General features: G+C 51.3%; 1 protein-coding gene across 1 annotated transcript; it reads left to right on the top strand.

Annotated features, from left to right (window-relative positions):
• The first annotated feature begins 1,424 nt into the window (after positions 1 to 1,424).
• LOC138688266 (centrosome-associated protein CEP250-like) lies at positions 1,425 to 20,588 on the top strand. Its single transcript, XM_069799541.1, has 21 exons — positions 1,425 to 1,607; positions 1,986 to 2,042; positions 2,629 to 2,697; positions 2,761 to 2,843; positions 3,416 to 3,581; positions 4,320 to 4,426; positions 5,468 to 5,695; positions 5,803 to 5,883; positions 6,770 to 6,914; positions 7,199 to 7,345; positions 7,539 to 7,769; positions 9,359 to 9,552; positions 11,796 to 11,923; positions 12,129 to 12,298; positions 12,810 to 12,885; positions 13,101 to 13,300; positions 14,050 to 16,473; positions 17,231 to 17,386; positions 17,784 to 17,927; positions 18,095 to 18,145; positions 20,397 to 20,588. The coding sequence occupies exons 1-21, from the start codon at positions 1,425 to 1,427 to the stop codon at positions 20,586 to 20,588; spliced, it is 5,232 nt and encodes a 1,743-aa protein (XP_069655642.1).
• Positions 20,589 to 21,462: the final 874 nt, after the last annotated feature.

Genomic DNA, 21,462 nt, shown 5'->3' with positions numbered 1-21,462 from the left:
CAGGTAGGCAGCACAGGTGGCCAGAAAGAGCTAAAGGGCCATGATGCAGCCATTAGCACCTGCAGCTGGCTGTCTCCTGCAGCCACCATCTTTGCCTGGCAGTATTGTCAGAATCTGCTGACTTTTGGAGATGGTATAGACCAGACTTCCAAGCTGGAAGGTATAAAACAGCAGCTTAGCCAAAAAGCCTTTGAAGGAGATTCAACAGCAGCTGGACTGCTGGGGCTTTTGTGCTTCACAGTGTGATACAGGGGATGCCCGCGCGGTGACGGAGGAGGAAGGATGAGCACTCTCACTAGGGAAAAACAAAGTCTTTTTTTGGTGGTTTTTTATTTTTGTTCTTCCCCCCGCCCCCCCCCCCCCCCCCGCCATAAGCCCACGACTTTAAGTGTTACGGGTTGTAAGTTTTGAAACATCATGGCTTGAGTAGTGCCTCGGTGAATTCACGTAAGAGAGTAGCCCGGGCAAAGGGGACCGAGCCCTGGTTGTCGTGTGTGTTTGTTGTGTTTCTTCACGGGCTCATGAAATAAAGCTTAATTCACAGAGTTCGTTGTCCTGTAAATTTGAACTTTTCTCTGCCATGCCGTTTTTTCTCCCACTGCTTGCAGTCTGTCCCGTTCCTGCTGCACAACAGGGAGCGAAAGCTTCAGTCATTCCACCTATGTATGGCTTGGGTTTCGTACTAGATGGGAACTCCGGCTCCAGGGGCTGAAGTTGGAGCTTTTCGTAGCGAGTTCCAGCTCTTCAGCTGGCTTCCCTGGGCGATGGACCTTTTCCACGGTCCCTGCGGTCCCACCCTTCTCGCCCCAGTGGCCCCAGCCCCCGCCATCCGACCCTCTGGGCTTTCCTCGCGCTCCTTCTCTCCCAGCCTGCACCGGGGGCGCTTTTTGCCCCCAGCGTTCTGCGGGGCCCTTAACGGTCTCTGAGCGGAACGCGCTGGAGCGAACGGCTGCCGGGGCGGCCTCTCCCCCGCGGCAGCACCGCAGCCCAACGCCGCACCCTCAGCGAGGAGCGAGAAGGGAGAAGCGAGAAGGGAAGCGCTGCCACAGAGCGGCCCCGAGCGAGCCCGGCTCTCCCGCCCGGCGCCCGGTCGCGCCCGGCCGGCAGGGTGAGCCGCTGCGCCCGCCGCGGCAGGCGCCTGAGCGCGGTCCGCCGGGGCAGGCCGCGGAGCAGCCCCCGGGCGGAGCCCGGCTGGAGAGCGGGGGCATGGCGGCGCGGAGCCAGGCCTCCGTGCGGCGCCGGCTGCAGAGCTCGGAGGAGGCGCAGCACCGGCAAGCGGTGCTGGTGCGGAAGCTGCAGGCGAAGGTGAGGAGCGGGGGCGCCGGCCCGGCGGGGAGCTGCCCGGGGACGGGCCGCGGTGGCGGGGCCGGGGTGCCCGGGCCGCCCGCGCAGCGCTGAGAGGGGCCTCGGCGGCGGCGGCGGCGATGTCGGGGGGCGAAGGCGCGGCCCCAGCGGGGCCCTCCCCGGGGCGTTCCCCGGCGCTGCCGCGGGCGGGACGGCGCCGAGCCCGCAGCTCGGGGGAGGCCCCGGGAGCCGCCCTCCTCCGCCCGGCCCGGCCCGGCCCGCTGGGCGCCTGGCCCTGCCGCTGTCACCCTGCCGAGCCTCTCGTGAGGGCTTGTCCGTGCTGAAATAAAGATGCCCGGCTCGCAGGCGCCTTTGTTGGGCCACGTTAGCAGGGGGCCGTCCCAGAGGCAGGAGCCGAGCCGGCGGGGGTGGTTTGGGGCGGCCCCGGGCCGAGGCAGGCAGCTCTTAGGATGAGCAGGTGGCAGTACGCGTAAAAGAAGCCCCGTCTCAGTTTCTTCCGTACGAGATAAAGTGAAGCTTCCCTGTATCGTAACGACTTCTTGTTGGCGGCATCGGCACATCGGCAGCGCTGTGAAACGTACTGTGCTTGGGCTGTAAAGACTTGGAGAAAAGCTAATGCAGGAGGAGCCGAGCCTGTTACAAGCTGCATTCGCTCATCTTCATTCTATGTCTCCGTCCAGGTACTGCAGTACCGGACTCGGTGTCGAGAGTTGGAGCAGCAGCTGGCAGCAGGAGGGGTGAGTGTGCAGGTTGCCAACTAAAGACCGTGTAGGTGGCGTTTGTTAAGGCGGGCCAAAGCAAGCTCCCCAAAGCAATGGCAGAGGGAAGCAAGATTTTGCTGCCTGAGGGTTTAAAGAAGCGCTGTAAGTTTGCCTGCGAGTGTTTTGTCCAGTTGCCATTCTTAGAGGAGCCAGTGGTCCCAGAAATGCGGGTGCAGGAAACCCTGTGAAGGGGGATTTTAGTTTTGAGAAAGGGTGCTTTATTGCTGGCGTAACATTTTGTCCTAGGGCTCAGGAGAGGGCTACACTGCCTGTTAGGTTATATGGCCGCCTCTGAAAAAGAACGGGTTGAAACGTGGCATTTTGGAAGGCAAGAATGCTGGCGTTCAACATACGGCTATGTGCTTTTCTTTCTGCTTCACGGCTAAAGTAAACCTAGGAAGAACAAAGGGTAGGAGAGTAGGAGAGCATTCCCAGGCTTCAAGTCGAAGTGAGCGCTCGCGGTTGTGAGCTAAGGAGACCTAGCTGCGAGAGTGCCACAGTGGGGGACTGAGGAGAGCTACTCGCATTGAGCACCACCCTTCCCCTCCCTTGCTCTCCATAGTCACGACACTGTTACGCCTGGAAGAAGCCACGAGCTCCTGAGCTACCCAAGCGAATGGAGCGGAAAGCGGTGGATGCTCACAGCAGTGAAGGGAAGACAAGAATTTGACTAAACTTTTCCTTTCTTCTGAAGGGACCCCTTCCAGGCAGGTGGGAAGCCACAGAAGACCAGAGCCTGGAGAAAGCACTGCTTCAGGTGGAAGAGGAGCAGCAAAGGTACAAGGAAGAAGCGTTCCCTCATACCTGGTATCCTGGATGCTCGTGGAAGTGAGGGAAAACCTGTCAGTGCTCCCTGGTCTCCCCAAGGGGAGCAGTTGGGCAAGCTGCTTTGAAAGGAGAGAGGTCCACAGTCTGTTTTCTGTGGTGCAGTAATAGTGTTGTGTGCTGAATGGCTCTGTTTTGAGCGGGGGGTTATTCCGGGTGACTTCCAAAGGTCCCTTTCCAGCCTAAATTATTCTGTGGTTCAGTAGGTGAGCGGGTCAGGAGAGTGCTAGAGAAAGGTGATGCGTCCAGTGATCAGACAGCACGAAGGGGAGGCAAGACGTGAACTGTGGGCATCATCAAAGTAGAAGGGGAAACCGAAATTGTAGGTGGAAGTAGAAGGCTTAAAGCAAGGAGAAGCAAATGAGTATGCCATCACAGAGAGATCTTAGTTAATCCTAGAAAGCACTTTTACTGCCTCTCGGTTTGACAACAAAGTCAGTGTTGAGGGAGTTGGGAAATCACGGAGGCGCTGCTTGTGGATAGCAGTTGTTCAGTGACCTCATTGCTGTTTCTCCCTTTCCAAGGTGTGAGAATCTGGCAGAAGTGAACACTCTCCTGCAGGAACACCTCGAGGAAGCGAATGAGGTTAATTCAGCCCTTAAAGAAGATGTTGGAAAACTGACGGTGGATTGGATGAGGGCCCGGGAGGAGCTGGAATTGAAGGAGAGCGAGTGGCGCGGTGAACGTGAGGTAAGGATGGGCGACGGGAATGTCAGACGCGATGCCGGGGTGGAATGAGAATGGGTTTTATTTCTGGCCTGGAGAGCTTGCTGTGTGAAAGTCGTGGCACCGTTGAGGCTGTCTTGGTGTTTATGAGCAGAAGACAGGGGTGTGAGATGGAGGAGTGTCAGCAAATTGTGGTGATGGGAGATGCCCGCGTGCTGTGACCGTACTGCTCGTTCTCAAAGGCAAATGCTTGCTGTTGCTGGGCACTGTAGGGCAGTGACCCATGAACGCTCGTCTGTTTTTTAATAGTTCCTAAATCTCTGTCTGCAGCAGTGGAGACCGAAGAGAGGTCAGTGTGTTTTCGGATTCAGGGTAGCCAACAGAAGAACAGCACAGGCCTCCCTTACCAATAGGCTGTTGCAAGCAAATCTGACACTGGTCTCGGAGGGGCTTGTTTTTGTCTTCCTCCACCGAGCCTGTTAGACACCTCTGCAAGGCGAGATGATGAATCGCGATCAGTTTGCTTTGTTGATACCCGCGCCTGCAGGGGAAGTGTGGATGTTCCCTTCTTTGCAGTCAGGTGGCAGGTCTACTGAGGATGCCTCTGTGGTGGCTCTTCAGTCCTTGATGCCCCCCCCCCCGATTGGAATAGTTCTTAAAGGAGACCCGGTGATGACGGTTGTGTACCCTCCCCTCTCTGAAAGGCTTGTACAGTGACAGCGAAGGCTGAATTGGCATTTCTTTTTGTCTTTGCCTGTTTAGCTTTATGACAGCTACCTAAGGGGTGAACGCAGCCGTCTACTCAGCCTGTGGCGTCAGGTGGTAACCTTCCGCTGTCATTTCCTGGAAATGAAGACTGCCACTGACCGGTGAGTAGAAGTGAAGGCTAGATCTCGTTGCAGAAAAAACACAGCTTCCCTTCACAGCTGCTTTTTGAGCCTTGATGTTACGCTAGCTGCGGCTAAAGATACCATTTCTCCTTTGGCAGTCTGAAGCGATGGCCTTAAGCATGCCTTAGGCTATATTCAGAATCATTTTGTTTGATGCTGGTTTTCAGGTAAAGCTGAGGGGCTCAGGCTATAAGCAATGCAGGGGCCCTGAACAGGTGAACTTGGCTATGGTGATGTTTGGGCATATTAACACAGACACAGGCATATGTGGACGAGTTGGGAGAGACTCACCAAAGCTATGCATGCAGCATGTGGAGCGGTCCCCTTTTATAGAGTTTGCCTTAAATCTCACTGGCTTTCCTTTCCCACTGCTCCTGATGGAAAGATCATTCGTGAATATGTATATATTTATTTTTTCCTTCTCATTTCCAGCTTACGTTTATCGTGGTCAGTTTGCATCCGCTTATTCCTGTACCAACACTGTTGAGAGAAAGAATAGCTTCTCTACCCTGCTATTACATTTCTCCAGTTGATGTTGCTTAGTTTGATCCCTCCCTTTTATGATTGTTTTCTTGTTCTTGGGCTCTCTGAGGTTCCTTTCTCACAGGTGCCTTCTGTGCAGAGAAGAATAGCGTAGCCTAACAGTAAATTCTTCTGGTGTCAGCATGCAATTTCAAACTCTGGGTTACCGTCAGCCATTTACCTTATTTGGTGATAAGCTTTCCTTAATGCGTAGAGTACGCCTGACCCGCTAGTTAATTCTCGAAGCCTTCTGGCTGTTCCATACATTTCCTCTTATCTCTGGGGAGAAAACAGATTCATTCCTCAACCGTCAAATAGACCCATTGCCCAAGGGTCAAGATGTGTCCTGATCCCAAAGTGTCAGAGGAATGATTCGTCCCCAGCGAAGATGTCGTCTTTCCTGCCGGCTTTTACTGTTGCGCAATTACGTGCTTCGGAAGCGAGTCAGCTGATAAAGGTGGTGGTGTGAACATTACCTCTTTCTTGATTCTTTTTCAGAGATTTGTCAGAGCTGAAGGCAGAGCAAATGAGGCTTTCTGGATCTATACTTGTAAACTGCTCCCGCCTAAACTGTGGCGTACGGCCCTGGGAACCCGTTACGCTGGGTAGACCTGTCCTCGAGGATCAGGCACAGCAGCAAGCGGAAGAGGAAATAAGCCGGAAGACTTGGGAGGTGATGCACTTACAAGTCGAAGGGGACCCGGAGAAGAAGGAGCTTCAGGACAGGTGAATGTGTTTTAAACTTTGCTGTTAGCAGCGTTATCTTCTGTGGGTGCTCGTTGGATTCATAGGATGGGCTGTGTTCACGTTTAAAACGCACCCATTCTGCACAGCCTTGTTCCTGTCCCTAGTCAAACTATTGCCTTCAACAGAACGGACAGAAAAAACCGTCTGACAGACAGAAGCTCTTGTGAGTAAGGCAGGACTGGAAAAGAGATGGCGTATTACAGTGTTTTTGCTGTTAACTGATTCTTGGTGAGAAATGGAGACCAGCGTAAAGAGAGCTGTGTCTCTTGTACAGCCCTTTTGCTACCCAGGGCTGTGCTAAAGGAGTTGGGAGGAATTTGCACAGGACCATCATATGCAATGTAGCCCCTCCGTACTGCCGTTTCCACGCTAGACTGAGCGCAGAAGGCCTTTGGGGCAAGGAGTGCCATTTTGCAACATCACACATACTAACCTGAATCATCCTGTGATCCTGTGATTATTAGTTTGGGAAATTCGTACACATCTCCCCAGATAGATTGCCAGCTCTTTCATCAGTTCACTGCTGAAGGCAAAAGTAATTGTGGGACTATTAAGGTGGACTTTTTAAAAGTCTGTCTTACCCAAAGAAGAACTTTGGAAAGTCTTGTGTCCAACGTACGAAAGAGGAGAGGGAGAACTAACAGGCGGGAAGCTGTTAGCTACCTGAAAGGCGGTTGTAGCGAGGTGGGTGTCGGTCTCTCTTCCCGAGTAACAAGTGATAGGACGAGAGGAAACGGCCTCAAGTTGTGCCAGGGGAGGCTTAGATTGGATATTAGGAAAAATTTCTTCACCGAAAGGGTTGTCAAGCATTGGGACAGGCTGCCCGGGGAAGTGGTTGAGCCACCATCCCTGGAGGTATTGCGAAGACGTGTAGAGTGTGGTGCTTAGGGACGCGGTTTAGTGGTGGACTTGGCAGCGTTAGGTTTACGGTTGGACTCGATGATCTCAAAGGTCTTTTCCAACCTAAATGATTCTATGATTCTATACTCGTGGTTTTGGAAATGAGAATGTTTTTTACGTTAAAAAACTTGTTTGTCTTTCCCCTTCTGATAGACTGAAGGACTTAGCTGCACTTGAAGGAGAACACTCATTATTGCAGAGCGAGTTGGTAGTCGCAAGAGAGATGCTGGAGGAATCGCACCTTCAGAGGGATCTGCTGAAGCAAGAGAAACACGAGCTTACCGTGGCACTGGAAAAGGTATGGTCACCTTATTCCGAGGCAGCACTTGTGGGAGAGGCAGTTGTGATAGCAAGACCACCACAGATGCTGTTTCTGGCAGTAGAAGACAGGGACAATGTTGTTGTCCTTCTTGGAAAATGGCGATCGGACCACAGAGGCTCTGCGGTGTCGTTAGTGCCCACGTGCTTGTTGGGAACGCTGAACTGGGAGTGTGTCAGAGACACAACAGGGGATCTGGAGTTGCTGCTTGAGGTCAGGGATTTTCCTGTCTTTGTTGTCATGTTGTTCTTTTGTCTCTTCAGGCAGAGCAGTCAGTAGCAGAGTTGACAGGGGCTCAGAATAAGCTGACTGCTGAAATAGCCGATCTACACGTTGCAGCAGCGAACGTGAGCAGTATCAATGAAGCTCTTGCGTTGGATAAGGTGCAGCTGAACAAACTTGTGTTGCAGGTGAGCAGAGTTGTCAAAGATCTTGCCAGGTGTTTGTCTCCAGCTGCTGCTGCTGCTGCTTCTCAGGCTTCTTGCCTTCGGACAGTATGACTGTCTGAATATGGAAACGTTGCTCTTTTCTCTGTCCAAGCCAAAGCTCCTACAGAGTAAATCTTACTGTTATTTTATTTCCTCTGTGCTTCTGCGATTGTAGCTGGAGCAAGAGCATGACGTTCTGTCAGGCAAAGTGGACGAGATGGAGAGAGCAAAGATCTCTGGCCAGGAGAAGCTGAACTTGTGTGAAAGAACAAATGAGGCGCTGAGCGCAGAGAAAGCCCACCTGGAGCAGCTGCTGAAGAAAGCAGAGGAGCAACAGGAGGGGCTGCAGGCAGAGCTGAGGATGCTGGCAGAGGAGAAGGCAGAAACCCAAGAGAAACTCATTGAGGTGAGACCAAAAACCTGGTGCTTTCTGGGTGGGCTTTTGGCTGCTTGGCTCAGTGAAGCTGTATCTGTTGGATTCTGCAGTGTTTTTTGTCAAGGAGACACTTGGTAGCGCTGGGGGTCAGGCGGCGTTGTTTACTTCCTTCTGGAAGCGTGTTGATGGCTTGCAGAGCTGTTGTGCAATTCTCTGGGTCGTCCTCTGCTTCTACAGATTCCTTTAATCCACCTGTCTGTGTTGGCCTCTTTTTTGGCTTTTGATAAGCTGCAGAGAGGTGATTTGCCTTGCCCACGAATCTGCGTGAGGCTACTACTCTCACATGCGTCGAAAGAAGCAAACAGGGTAGCTCTTCACCCATTTTCTGAGGCCAAAAACCCCTGGGGCTGCATGTTTCTATTTATGCTTTTTGTTGTGAAGTCTGCAACTTTCCAGGCTCGGCTTGTTGGGGCCTAGAGGGCGGGACAAAGCGGCGAGTCAGTGTCTGCTGTCTTGTACTGCTAAGAACGGGAATGGCACCCTGAAATTGTTGAAACTGTATTTTACGACCTACATGCTGCTTTGAATTGCTAGATCCTCGTTAGGCTTTGAGGGAGAAGCTGAGAAAGAGGTGGTCACAGAAGACTGTTTACTCTGGACTAACTGGTTTTGGTAGAGTGGAAAAAGAGCTTGGGAGAATTGCATCGCTGGAGGAGACTAGGGAGTTTGCCATCATTTCAGTGTCGGTTTCATAATGTACAATCTTAGGTCTTATGGGGTAACTTTGAGAGGAGAATTGTTTGTTTCTGAAGGTCTGTTCCCTGTTAGACAGTCTTAGTTTTGGAGTACGTGGTCTGTTTGGCAAATACCCATCAGAGGTGTATTGGCATCACTGCAGAAGCAAGCTGAAAAATCACGGTTAGTCTTCAGGCTTGAATGCCAGCAAGGTCTATTGGGCAACTTGTTTGTGTAAGACAAGTAGACAGTATTGTTGACACGAACTACTGTCCAAGTAGAGTCTACCATCTCTTTGGCCACACCAGCCGGACTTCCGTAAATCACTAAATGACACTGCTCACCACAAGGACTGTTTCCCTGCCAAGGATCACCTCATTGCATCCAACTGCCGTACACACTGAAGTAGGTGTGTGGTGGTGTTCTGCGACAAGGTGACGCTTTGATGTTGGTTTTTCTTCTTCTAGAAGGAGAAACCATGTGTATTTCCACTTTGTTCGGCAAGCAAAGTTGCTCTTGCTCAACGGTTCCTGAAAATTCCCAGCACTGGAATAGATTCTGATAGAATTTTAGTTTGCAAGGTGGCAGTTGTGGAAGATGTGGTATTTTTGCGTGAAAAGATGTGGTCTGGGTGTGTACGTTTGTCCTGAAGGGGCCGTCTGGTCCCAGGCAACCCAGCAGGGCCTTACACATCGCTTTCAGGTTAACAGCCCTAGTGCCTTTTGGCAGCCCAGGGTGTTAGGGCGGCACGAAGCAGATGCTCTTAAACTTTCAGGCCAGAGTACCGGAGCTCTTTCTCCTCTAGCTGATTCAGAAGTGGCGCTGGCTGGCTCTGCACAGAACTCCAGAGAAGGGACTCTAACTGTATTTTGTCCTGCTTTCAGGTTCACCGCCAGCAAGAGTCAGCTAGCAGTGGTCTGGAGCAGTTGCGGCAGGAGTCCTCTCGCCAAGGACAAGCACTGGCCAACGTATCCAAAGAGAAGGAATTGCTGGCGCACAAGAAGGCTGCCTTAGAGGTGCGACTGGCAGCCACGGAGCGGGACAGACGAGGCCTTGCAGAGCAGCTGGCAGAGGCCAGGTAAAGGCAGGGGGGAGACCCTAGGCAGGAGATTATTTAATGTCTGTAATTATAGAGGTGATAATCATGACACGAGGGTTCATTGCATCCTGTATGCTTTTCAGCTATTTTCACCTTCCATGGACAGAAAATGGAGGAATCTCGAGAAAAAAAAAAAACACCAAACCAAAAACCCAAACCAGTACAGCATGGTTTGAATGTTATTTTTCTGACAGCTAAAGCTAACAAAGCTCTCCTGAGCCTGGGGCTCATGTTTATGCCCCCTTGCACGTTCCTGTGTGAAGTCCAAAGCAAGCCAGCGTAATTCCTCAGTATCTGGTACCTTGGCTCTGCATTGAGTAGTAATTAAACCATGCAGATGTTTACTGAAACCCAAAGCTTCTCTCTGGTTTCGGTTTCTCGTTCTGCGCGTTTGAACTTGGATCGTTCCTTATCAAGTAGTTTGACAGGGGATCTTCAGAATTCAAGTCTATTACGTACGGACATTGCGAGTAGGACACTGCCATTTAGGGTGAAGCTAGAGGCTCGTGCTGAAAATCTTGAGGGCCTACTGTTTCTAGTCTAACTCTTGTTACCTGTGGTGCAGGACCTAGAGTTGGTTACACCAGCAGCAGGGAAGCCTCTTTTGAATGCTCGCCAGTCTGCGGGAATTGTTGCCCATCATTGATGTGTGGGTCCGGTACTCCCTACCACGTGCTGTTTTGAGATAGACATCATGGAGGAGTTTATGCAGGGCAGGAACAAGATTTTGTCCTTCTGCTGGATCAGGTTTCTAAGATCACGTGTGACAAGTTCTGCTTTTAAAAAAAAAAACCAACCCCAAACTACCCAACGTATGGAGATGTTTGTCCTCCTCTCAGGTCTTTTTTAGAAGACTCCTGACCTTGCAGAGCTGTACAAATGCGAGATTGTTTGTCACGCTTCTTGACTTTGACGCCTTACCACTCCAGAGTATGTTGTTAGCAAGGCTGATAAACACCATTTAGACTCAGTCTGTTTCTTGAGAGCTGCTGCTGCTTCTGAGCTCCAGCTCCTCTTAGTTGATCCAGCTGAATTATGTTCTGTCAATTATTGGGCTGCAGCAACTATTCTTGCCAGATGTTGTTCTCAAGAGCCTGTTGTTGTCGTCACAGTTTTGGACTCTTATCTTCTCTGTTCTGTTTTAGAGACTGACTTTGATTTATCCTTAAAATGGAGCATATTTACTTTGGACTGCCAGACATTGGCGTAGTCAGAAATATGTGCTTGTTCTCCTTCTTGAAGATACATCCTCCATCGTCCATCAAAGCAGTGAAATCCTACTGTTGTGGGTCTTAGTGTTGTACCACTCGGGTGCCCCTTTACCCTGAAGGATGTTATCCTGGTTGCACGCCTGTTCTAGTGAGGCAGTGCTGTGTATGGTAGGAACCTGGCACACAGGACGCCGTGTTAGATCAGGGAGGCAACTTCAGCTCCTGGTTGCAGAGTCCTGTGTGTCATACGCAGCAGCTGGTTGAAGTCTATGGATGTAACAATTTGCCTCCGCAGTACTACAACTTCCATTTTAAAGAGCGGCAAGCCATTTGGGCTACTGCCTGCTTAGTTAGCAACGCTTAGAGAAAAGTAGCAAGTTTTTCTCGCGAACTTCCAAGAGTTTAAACTGAAGGCTACCTGTCTCTCCTTTCAGGTAGTCCTTGTTCAGGTAAAATCTAGTTCAGATTTCTTACAAATGCTGCTTACAAGCATGAGCTTTTACTGTATCATCTGATGTATTGCTTTAGTCCCTTTGAAATATAGGGAGTCTGGAAGATCACCTCCCTGTACGTACACTACGAACAGCATCAAAAAGTCACGAGTCAGCCAGGGAGATGCTCTTACTCTGCGCCCCTGCAGAGCAACCTGGAAGTGACGATGAGCAAAGGGCTGTGAGCAGAGGCTGGGCTTTTGCTTGCTGGCACAGACTTTGTGAGCACAGCTACCCGTGCGTCATAGATCAGACAATAGCAATTTAAGATTTGGCGATGGAGATCAAACTCGGCTGGGCTTTCTGTGTTACGCTAGGTCATAAGTAAAGCCTGGGCATTCCCTCGGAGGGGCCTGCATTGCTCTTTTAAATGGCAGAAATATGCCTTCTGTATACCAGTTTCCATGCAACCCATTTTCCGAACTGAGGGGTAGGGATCTTGAACCAGCTCCTACTGGACTAACTCCCTGTGGGCGTCAGGAGCAAGAAACTCATTTCTCTCCGTATTGGCCTCTTGTAGGGCCGGGAGGGAGACCCTGGAATCCAGCCTGCTTGAGGCTCAGCAGCGCTTATGTCAGCTGGAGATCGCCAGGGGTCAGCTTGAAATCCAACTTCAGACAGTCAGGCAGGCCAAGGAGGTGATACAAGGTGAGAGCCTCATGTGCTTTGTTTCTGGTGACCCCCCTGCCTAGGGAGGATGGTATAAAAATAGCTCTCCGTCTGCAGTGCTTCTAAGGAGTGAAGGAGCTGGGGACAGATCCCTCCTACACTGAAATTCAAATGGCTTACGGTTAGTGAAGTCAGAACCGCTGTTTGTGTAGGCCCTGAATCTTGCCATTTGTCACGTTTGCAGGGGAAGCGAAGTGCCTTCAATGTGAGCTGGAAGCAGAGAGATCTCTCATGAAGCAGGAACGGGAAAACATGGCGCAACAGCTCTTGCGGGCAGAAGAGCAGTATAACGATACCCTCAAACTTCGGGAAACGGATCACGAAGTGGAAATAAACAAGCTCCTGCAAGAGCTGGTAGGAAACAATATGCTTCTGAAGTCTTGAGGCAAGCTTTGTGGGCTGGCTTTAGAAGAATAATAGCCTGAGCGTGTGAAATGGCAGCAAGCGTCTGTCATAGGCCACGCGTTGCTAGGCCAGGCAGCAGAGCCAAGAGCTCGCACTTGAAAGCACGTGAAGACCTACAGGACTATGCCGGGACAGTAAATGCAAGCCACGGATTCCGTGTGGGCCTAAGACGAGTTGAGCAGAAGGTTGGGTGGTCCCCACCCAAGGCATGGCAGTAAAGGGGTAGGATCTTACCAGACTCCTGTCTACCATGAAGTAGACTCCTAACTTTCCTGCCAACTGCAGTCGTGGGAACTTTGTTCCTTTCTTTCTGTCCTTTCACGGTTGACAGAGGTGTTATCTTTGGGCTCAAAGCATACAGAACAGATGGAACAGCCCCTCGTTCCTGGGCTTGAACTTGAGTTCGTGGCCCGTCTTGTGACTAGGGCATCGGGGTGCTGGCCTCTTTCTCACCCTGCAGTCCATCTGCATCTTCTCCTTGATGAGAATGGAGTTGAGCTTTGAAAATAGAGACTCTGAGACTAGAGGGAAATCCCGTAGGCGAGAGGTGCTAGGAAACAGGCAGCCGCCAGAGAGGGGAAGGTAACATCTCCTCTTCTTCCACCAGCTTGACCCTCCTTTTAAGTTCCTTGATAGGACATGATTTATGGAGGGCACAAAGCCACTACTGTGCGCTGTCGAGGTGGGGGTTTGTGGGAGGGATGAAGCTTCCCATTTTTTTGAGAAGCTTGGCTGGGACTCCCTCCTGAAGTCTTTTTCTCCCCTCATCAGGCAAGCGAGCGGGAAGGGCACCATTCAGAGCTACAGGAGATGCTGGAGCAGTGGGAAAAGGAGAAGGCAGAGACAGAAAGGGAGCACGAGAAGAAGCTGTTTGATATGAAGCAGAAAGTTGCTGCCATGCAAGCTCAACAAGAGGAGGAACGGACGAGAGTGGAAAGTGCCAAGCAAGAGGTAGAGACCGTGAAAGGAGAATTTGTGTGGTTTTTTTTACTCTTCTGGGCTCCTTATTGGCAGTGCTTCTCTGGACACTGTCCGTCTGGGTGGAAGCGTCTCTTCGATACCCCTTTGTAAAGAGGAGCGATGCCTTGGCAGCCATGAGACCTTTGTGCCGTGAGGGACAGGGCCTGGAATGCGAGAGGCTACCACAGTGTAGGTTTGAGAAAGGCAGGAAGCGCGTTGCAGCCTGAAGAGAACATGAACACCGTAACTGTGTCTGTGATCTGACCGCTACTCCTTCAAGAGGGCACAGTGGGGTTCTAGAGGATGGTACCATGAAAACTCTACACGGTAGAGGTCCAAAAAAAACCCCAACGCCCAACCCCAACAACGGGAACTCCCATGTTGGGGTTGTTCTGTCTTCCCTTCCTCCCTCCCTATCAGAGAGAACATCATCGTGCCACTGCCTAAATCATGGTTAGTCTGGACTTTAAATCCTGGCTGCAGTTCTGGCAGCTCCTCCCCAAAAGAACACGCTCGAGCTGGAAGAGGTTCGGAGAAGGGCAAAAAGGAAGACGGGACTGGCCGAGTAAGCTGGGAAAGACGCAACCGAAAGGGTGGCGCAGGAAAGGTCTTACAACATCCCGAGAGGCAGGGAGGGAGGGGGCAGCCCCTGACTGCCACTGAAGCAGGAGTTCAAATCTAGTACGAAAAGCAAACATACATGGGTGGAATTATTGAACCTCTTTGTCACTGTTTTGCAGCAGGAACGGGACGGACTGCGAGCCGTTAAAGAAGAACTGGTACGGGAGATGAAACTTCTTCAGGAATCGGTCACAGCCTCCGAAACCCGAGCAAATGCAGCAACAGATAGGAATCGCTGCCTTGAACAAGAACTTCAGACTACATTGTCTATCTTAAAAATCAAAAACGAGGAAGTGGAAACGCAGCGGGAGAAAATCCAGATGCTCCAAAAAGAGGCAGCACAGAGAAAAGCTTTGCAGGAGAGTCTCACTCGTATGACTGCCATCCTGTCGGAGAGGGAGGGAGAAATGAAGTTGTACCAGGAACAGGTGAGAAGGCTGGAGAACCAGAAAGAAATGCACGAAACTACTCTCAGTGAGGTTATCAAGGACATAACAGAGAAAAAACAGGAGGTTGAATCCCAGCAAGAACAGATACGGGAGCTGGAGAAGCAGCGAGAAATGCTGAGGACTGCTGTCAGCAAGATGAGCGAAGAGCTGGAGGAGAGAGACCGGGAGATCCAATTCCAGGAGGGGAAAATAATGATTCTAGAACGAGACGGTGCATCACAAGTGAGAAATCTGCAGGTGGATCTTGATCATATGAAAGGAAACTTGAAGGAGAAGAATTTGGAGCTTCTGTCTCTGACCCAGCAGATCCAAGCGCTGGAAATGGAGAGAGAACAGGCGAAATCTCTGCACGCGAGCCTTGGACACCTGAGGGCAGTTCTTAAGGACAGAGAGAGCGAGTGTGATTCTCAAAGGGATCAGTTACGACTCTTGCAGCAGTACAAGGAACAGCAAGAGGGCTACCTGCAAGAGCTTCGTGGTACACTGGAAAAGATGACCCTTTCTTTATCTGAAAAGGATCAAGAGCTTGAGTCGCAACAACAGCAAATCCGGGAAGCTGAGGAAGTCATGGAAATGCAGTTAAGGACTGTCCGTGACCAACTGGAGCAGACCTTAGGAACCTTAAAAGAAAAGGACAGACTCCTAGACATCCAAAAGCAACAGGCAAGGAGCTATGCGGAAAAAACAGAAGAACAGATGAATGTCTTGCACAGAGACTTAGAGTACACTACAGCAATACTGAAAGAAAAGGATTTAATGATTGAATCTCAGAAGGAACTGATTGAGACCTTCCAAAAAGAAGAGCAAGACTCTGGACAGCAGAAGGAAATTCTGCAGCAGCTTCAAGTGGCACTGAAGGAAAAAGAACAAGAAATGTTATCCCTTAGAAAGCAATGTGAGGCGTGGCAGGAAAAGGAGGAAAAGCGTGAAGCTGAGCAAACAAATCTCCAAGCAACAAAGCTGACTCTGAAAGAAAGAGAGGAAAAGATAGAGGTTCTGGAGGAAGCTCTCTCTAAGCTTCAACAGCAAAAGGAGGAGGCAGCGAGGCAGACCAAAGCCGTACAGCAAAAACTAGAATACGCTGAATCTTCTCTAGAAGCGAGAGATCAAGAGATAGTGTCTTTGCAAGAGCACGTCCAGGAGCTTCGAGAGCAGAAGGAGTTAGAAGGCAAGCAGGCCAAGAGTCTAGAGCAGGATCTAGACAAAATGAGCCAAATCTTGAAGGAGAACCATTTGGAGTTCCTCAGGCAGACAGAGCAAATGAACATGTTCCGGCTTCGTGAAGAAAGCACGAAAGTAGCACTAACATCATGCCAGCAGCAAGTGGATCTGCTTGAGCAAGCGGTGAGGAAGAGAGATGAAGACAACGAAACTCTCATGCAAAAACTCCAGCGCCAAGAAGAAGAACTGAAGACCTTGCAGAATCTCCAGCCTAGGCTAACCAAGAAGAATGAAGAGGTTAGGCATGGCAGAGAGCAAGAGAAGCTCCTGGAAGAAGCCTTGCATGAGAAGGAGCAAGAGACCAAGGCTGAAGGTGAACTAAAAGAGTTAGAAGAGGAAGTAAGAGCTCTTCGGGAAGATCTCCAGCATGTTCAGCCGACTCTGACAAAGAAGGATGAGGAGATCGAGAACCACAGAGACAGAGTCGGGTACTTAGAGCAGACTCTGACAGAGAGAGAACAAGAGCTTAGGAGGCAGAGTGAGCTCTTGAAACAATTAACATCAGCTTTGCGATGGAAGGATGGCGGGGAGACCCTGCAGAAACAAATCCAGAAACTCCAGAAATGGGAGGAAGAGGAAGCAGAGAAGCGGCGAGTTCTCCAGGAGAGAGACCGTTCCTTGCAAAGACAGAAGGAGCTAACGCAACAACTGGAGGATGAGCGGAAAGCCAATGGGGAAGAATTGGAGCGCACGATTGCTATTTTGAAGCAGACCGAGAGCAGAGAAGTCAAATGGAAAGAGAAGGCACAAGCACTGACTCTTGCCCTTACCAAGAGTGAAATGGCCAATGGGACTCTGAGGGAAGAAATAGCCATCCTGCAGAGCATGGTTTCGGAGAGGGACACGGACCGGTTTCATCATCAGGTAGGCAGTGTGACTGATCATCAGTCAACTAAAAAGTCTATAAAGGATTCTAATGATGATGCCCATAAAGATACGGGAATATATAGTCCCATAAATACATGACCTGCTTGGCCAGAGAAACTGCGGCTGTAGCCAGCAGGCTTGCCTGTCTGCGTAGCTCAAGGCATTCACCTGCTGAAGTGTTTTCTGTCAGCCCCCGAACTACTGAAAGAACTACGGAGCTTGCTGTTAGAGTTACCCCAAGCCCAGACGTTGGGGATGGGTAACTGGTTCTCTCCTGTGTAGGCAAGCTTAGCCAACGTGTCGTGGTTGGGGTTTGGCACGGAAAGGAAGGGGCACAGCTGACCAAACTAAGGGACTGACCTTAGCAGAATTTTGTAACGATGGTTGCACAGCAGCTACGCTGACGGTGCTTAGAGGATGCTTTCAGAGATGTCGATTTCGGAGGTACAGCTTTTCCAGTGTATTAAAAATAACGGCATTCGTACCGTTGCCTGATCAGGTGAAGGGCTTCATTGCGCATTCAGGATGTACTTGTGCTGCGGTCCAAAAGGCCGGAAGGCAAATCTGTGTGGATTTCCCCACGGCGATCGGGAGGAGGGCCCCTAGGAAGAGAGTGTGTTGTTTTGGCCCGTCAACCAGGAGGAGCAGAAGGGACTTGGCACTGTCCATTCCCGAGTCCGGTCACTCTCCCCGACTTGTCGATTCTGTCCCTCCTAACCTTTATGGGGCACCAGCTCACATAAACTCCTCTCTGTATACCCAGCAGGCTATTGCAGAAGGGGAGCAGCTATCGTGGCTCTCGGAGAAGAGACTCCTGTCACAGCAGCTGGAATGTCTGCAGCGAGCAGTTGCAAGGCTGGAACTGGAGAAGGCGGAGCTGAAGCAACTCAATGCTGAGCTCAGGAGGACTCTCGAGCAGGTAAAACAGGCTTTCACTGCCTCTGCAAAGCCTCACGGTCCTCTGGATCACAGCACATTTCCACAGACAGCACTTTGGAGTCCTCTGCTTGTTTCCTTCCCTCTCCCACTTCCCCCTGTGGACGCACGCTTTTGTATTTTCTCTCTCTTCTGGCACCCCGTTGCCTTCACAAATGCGCATTCGCTCCGGTCCCACCCTTCCTGCCCCAGTGTCCCCATACACGCACGTTTGACACTCTTGTGTCAGGAACTGTTTCCTCTTGCTCTTTCTCTTCCATAGCCTACTTCGAGTGCTTTTTGCCCGCAGCATTCTCTGGGGCAGTTAACAGCCTCTGAGCAGAGCAGAAATCTCCTTGCCATGATGTCCAGAGCTCCTTTTGCTCCTTGTTTGGTGGCAGGTTTCTGTGACCCTTTCTCCTATCACCAACGTGCAGGTGGAACGTGAACGGAGGAGACTGAAGAGATATCACAGTGGTCGGTCGCTGCCAGATGCGTGCGGATTTTTGCTGTCTGACCAGCACAAGATGGCTGCTTCTAGACAGGTGAGAACAGAATCTTCCTTGGTGGGAGGAGGGTCTGGCCATACAGAGGAACAGTGGCAAATCCCAGTGGCAGCATCCCCCCAGTATAGACCTAAGAGAAGTGGAACGTAGACCATGGCCCTGGCCAAACTGGAGACCAAAAGGAAATCCTTGCATTTTCTTCGCAGGAGGAGTCTCACGCTCACTGCAGTCGTCGATTAGCTGAGTTGCAGAACCAGGTGAGGAGTAGGAAAGCTCTCGTCAAAAGCTGCCGTGGCTGTACTGAGGGGCACAGCTTTGCACGATGCTACAGCCCGAGTTTTGTTTGGCTGTCGGGAAGTGAGTACACCAGGCAGTGGAAATACCCAGTCAGTCAGACACATCTGTTGGCCATGGCCAAACAACATCATGCACCTAGGTCTAGTCTCTGGCTTGCCTAGAGGTCAGGCGTGGTGGGAGAGGGATTGGAGGAAATTCAGAGAACTGGCACTCGCCTGAATATGGAGAAGATTCTAAGGATGTTCCCCTTGAGTCTTACTCATCTTGTTGACGGCTTCCATTTTCCCTTGACTCCGTTAACGGTAGAGCTTGCACTCTATCAGAGCTCCAGGGATCTGAGGCAGCGCCAGAGCTTACAGCCTTCGGGCAACCGTTAGTCTCCTATTGCTATGCTGCGCTAATCACGATCCCAGTATCGGACCGAGTCGGAGACCTAAGCGCAGCGTGGACGCTTGTTTTATCAGCGTAAGAATGTACGTCCCAGCTCCTGAACCCTATCCCATCCCTTGACAGCGGTACTGGCAGTAGCAGCAGTCGCCAGGCTCCTCTTCCACGTGCTTTTAAGGGTCTGGTATGCCCTGGTCTCCCTGAGGAGGTGAATCTTCGCAGGTGTTCAGGGCAAAATGCCTGTAAGATTTATGCGAGTAAAGTACACGGTGCTCCGCTCTGGCAAGTGAGCCGAGCGTACCGCTGAAGCCATCAAGTTATACCTTAAGGGTGTTTTCACCAGGAAGCCTCAGCGCCTGAAGTTCTGTTGCTACAGATAACGGATTGAACCCCCTTCCCCCTGTGACGGTTGTGTCTGCCTGCACTGTGGACCTGCTCCAGCAGTTCGGCAGGAAAGTGAAGGTGCTCTGCTCAAAGAATCGTCCTCAGCTGGCTAGTTGGGGCACTCCTCTGGGTCTGGGAAACAGCGGAACTGGAACGTGATCTCCCCCTTCCTGGGAGATGCTCTTAGCAGCAGATGGCCACTTCTCCCACGCATACCTCTGGGTTACCTACCAAAGCGTGGGAGGCTTCCAAGCCCCGTTGCACAAAGGTGCCCTTATTATTTCAGAGAGAAGGTCAGAGCTGTCCCTCTCTTCAGGGGTGGTGTTCCCTAGCCTACGCGTATCGTCTGCTGTGAAGTCCCTCCGACGTCTTGCTTTCCGTGCGCGCTACCGGCTTCTAATTCGGCACCTCGCGTTCCCCTTCCGGAGCTGGCTGCCCGAGTTTCCCACCTAGTCTGCTCGAGATGCTTAGCAGATTAGGGACCCTCTTTTTGTCTGGTTTGGCTTTACGTTGGCAGACCTTGGTATCGTAATTCGAACGGAGCAGGTTCCATAAGCCATAAAACTCCTTTAGGAATTGCTTCTGTTATTTGAGTTCATTTGCCAAGAAAGAATATTTTCGTACTCCTAGCTCGAGGTTGGGGATGGCATTCCCACGTGGGACAGAGCCCTTGGCAAAGCACATGTCACTTTGAAAACAGAGGAGAACCTCTGGCCTGAGCTGTTCTCCCCGAAACAGCAAAGCACCGAGCGCTGCTCCCAGTGCTGGCATCTCCTCCGCTCCAAAGCAGGCAGAGGGCAACATGCCAGAGCTGCTGTGGCTGCGCTGCCCTGCAATGCTGACAGGAGGCGAGAGCAGCTGGGTCTCTCCCACCAAAAAGCCCAGCAGGCACAACCCGCTGTTGCCAGGAAGTAATAAGAGTTTGAGGATTTTGAAGGCCTCAGCAGTCCTTTAAGGCTCCTTTGCCCCCCGGGCTGTGCTCTGAAGTTAGGAAGAGTGAGAGTTTTCTCCCGTTTCATGTGCTAGCTGTCGGGTTTCTAAAGTAGATCGTAACAGAACGGTTCTTCACTACCTTGTGTAAGCAGCAGTCCTCCTGCTGAGGAGAAAGCAGGTGGAACTAAGGTGGCAGCAGCCCAAATCTCTCCTTTGAAAAAAAGGGTTGGGTTACAAAATCCTGTAGAAACCTCTCTCTTTAATATGCATGTCACGTCTCGGTGTTGTGCCTTGTGAATGGTATGCCAGAAAGAAACTCGGAATTGCCGGTAATCTGAGCTCAGTTCAGGGTGGCTCTGGCAACCTCTTAGTTCCCATTCCACAAGGACAACATGTTTGTCAGGGCTGGAGTTGGAGGGTGCGTCTTCCCTGACGGCCGGATCTGTGGAGCTACGGATGGTCCTAAGAGCGTGGGCTTGTCTGAGCTCGGCCTTTTGCCTCTTTCAGGTGTCCCTTCTGCAGACGCAGCTGGCACAAGAACGAAAATACAAGCAGGACTATATCGAGCGCTGTGCCAAGACCAGCCAGGAGCTGTCAGACCTTCACCAAGAGCTGTCTCGCTCCTTAGCAGCTGTGGTCAGGGAGCCGAAAGCTGCTGTTCTGGAAGCAGAGGCTCGGAAGCTGGGTCAGCCTCTCTGAACCTTCTTTTCCTGTAGAGGAGCAGCTGCAGCATCACGGCGTTCCGGTCTGGTGCCCTTCCCGGAAACGTATTATGTTTTGCTGTGGGAAATGGGGGTACATCTGTTCTGTTTGCGTTCGGAAGCATTTCCTAGCGACAGGGATTTAAAAAAATTTTTGTTTTAATAAAAGAGATTTTGCAGGACTGCCCTTTTTCAACGGGGGTACATTGGTTCTGTTTACGTTCGCAAGCATTGCCTAGTGACAGCGATGTTTAAAATTTTGTTTTAATAAAAGAGGTTTTGCAGGACTGCACTTTTTTAGTAGGAAAAAGCAAGGGCTAGGCAAGTATGTGGCTTAGGAAAAGCTTATGCTGTCTTTTTCACTTGCACGAGTAAGCTATTGCGAGCTGCTGTACGATTTAACCTCTTGAGTTCGTAGCCCTTCCCTGTGACGAGAGAGGGAAACACGGAGGTGGTAGCAAGAGGAAGGGGTGAAGGGCGCAGGCCAGGGATGGGAGGTGGGGCGAGAGCGCGGCGGTTTTTTCCTCCCTTTTTCCTTCTTTTCCTTCCTTTTTCCTTCCGTGCTTCGGCACAATAAGCGCTGGTACTCTCCCGAGGTGATTGGCTTTCAGCTTTGTCGCTGCGACAGCCAGCCTGAGGGACAGCTCGGTTGTTCTCCGAAGGGCGGGGGTCACAAACGCCAGCCCTTTCAAAGCTGGAGGCAGGGGCTGGGATGGGCTGGGCTGGGCTGGGGAGGAGGTCAAACTGAGTGAAAACTGCTCTCTGCCAGCAGCTCCGCCTTGGTCTCAAGCCCTTCCCAGCTAACCGATCTCGGCACAGTCAGCGTCTCTCGGGTGTCCTGGAGAGGCCCGGGGGCCGCTGGCAGGGAGGGT

The sequence above is a fragment of the Haliaeetus albicilla genome, chromosome 2, assembly GCF_947461875.1.
Source record: "Haliaeetus albicilla chromosome 2, bHalAlb1.1, whole genome shotgun sequence".
Lineage (NCBI taxonomy): Eukaryota > Metazoa > Chordata > Aves > Accipitriformes > Accipitridae > Haliaeetus > Haliaeetus albicilla.
This window is presented reverse-complemented; position numbering and strand designations above follow the sequence as displayed.

Excerpts from the sequence above, each read along its gene's own strand:
- LOC138688266 (XM_069799541.1), top strand. The coding sequence starts at position 1,425 with ATGTCGGGGGGCGAAGGCGCGGCCCCAGCGGGGCCCTCCCCGGGGCGT. Across the intron at positions 2,844-3,415 it reads GTGGAAGAGGAGCAGCAAAG|GTGTGAGAATCTGGCAGAAG; the intron begins GTACAAGGAAGA and ends TCCCTTTCCAAG. Across the intron at positions 7,346-7,538 it reads TGAACAAACTTGTGTTGCAG|CTGGAGCAAGAGCATGACGT; the intron begins GTGAGCAGAGTT and ends CTGCGATTGTAG.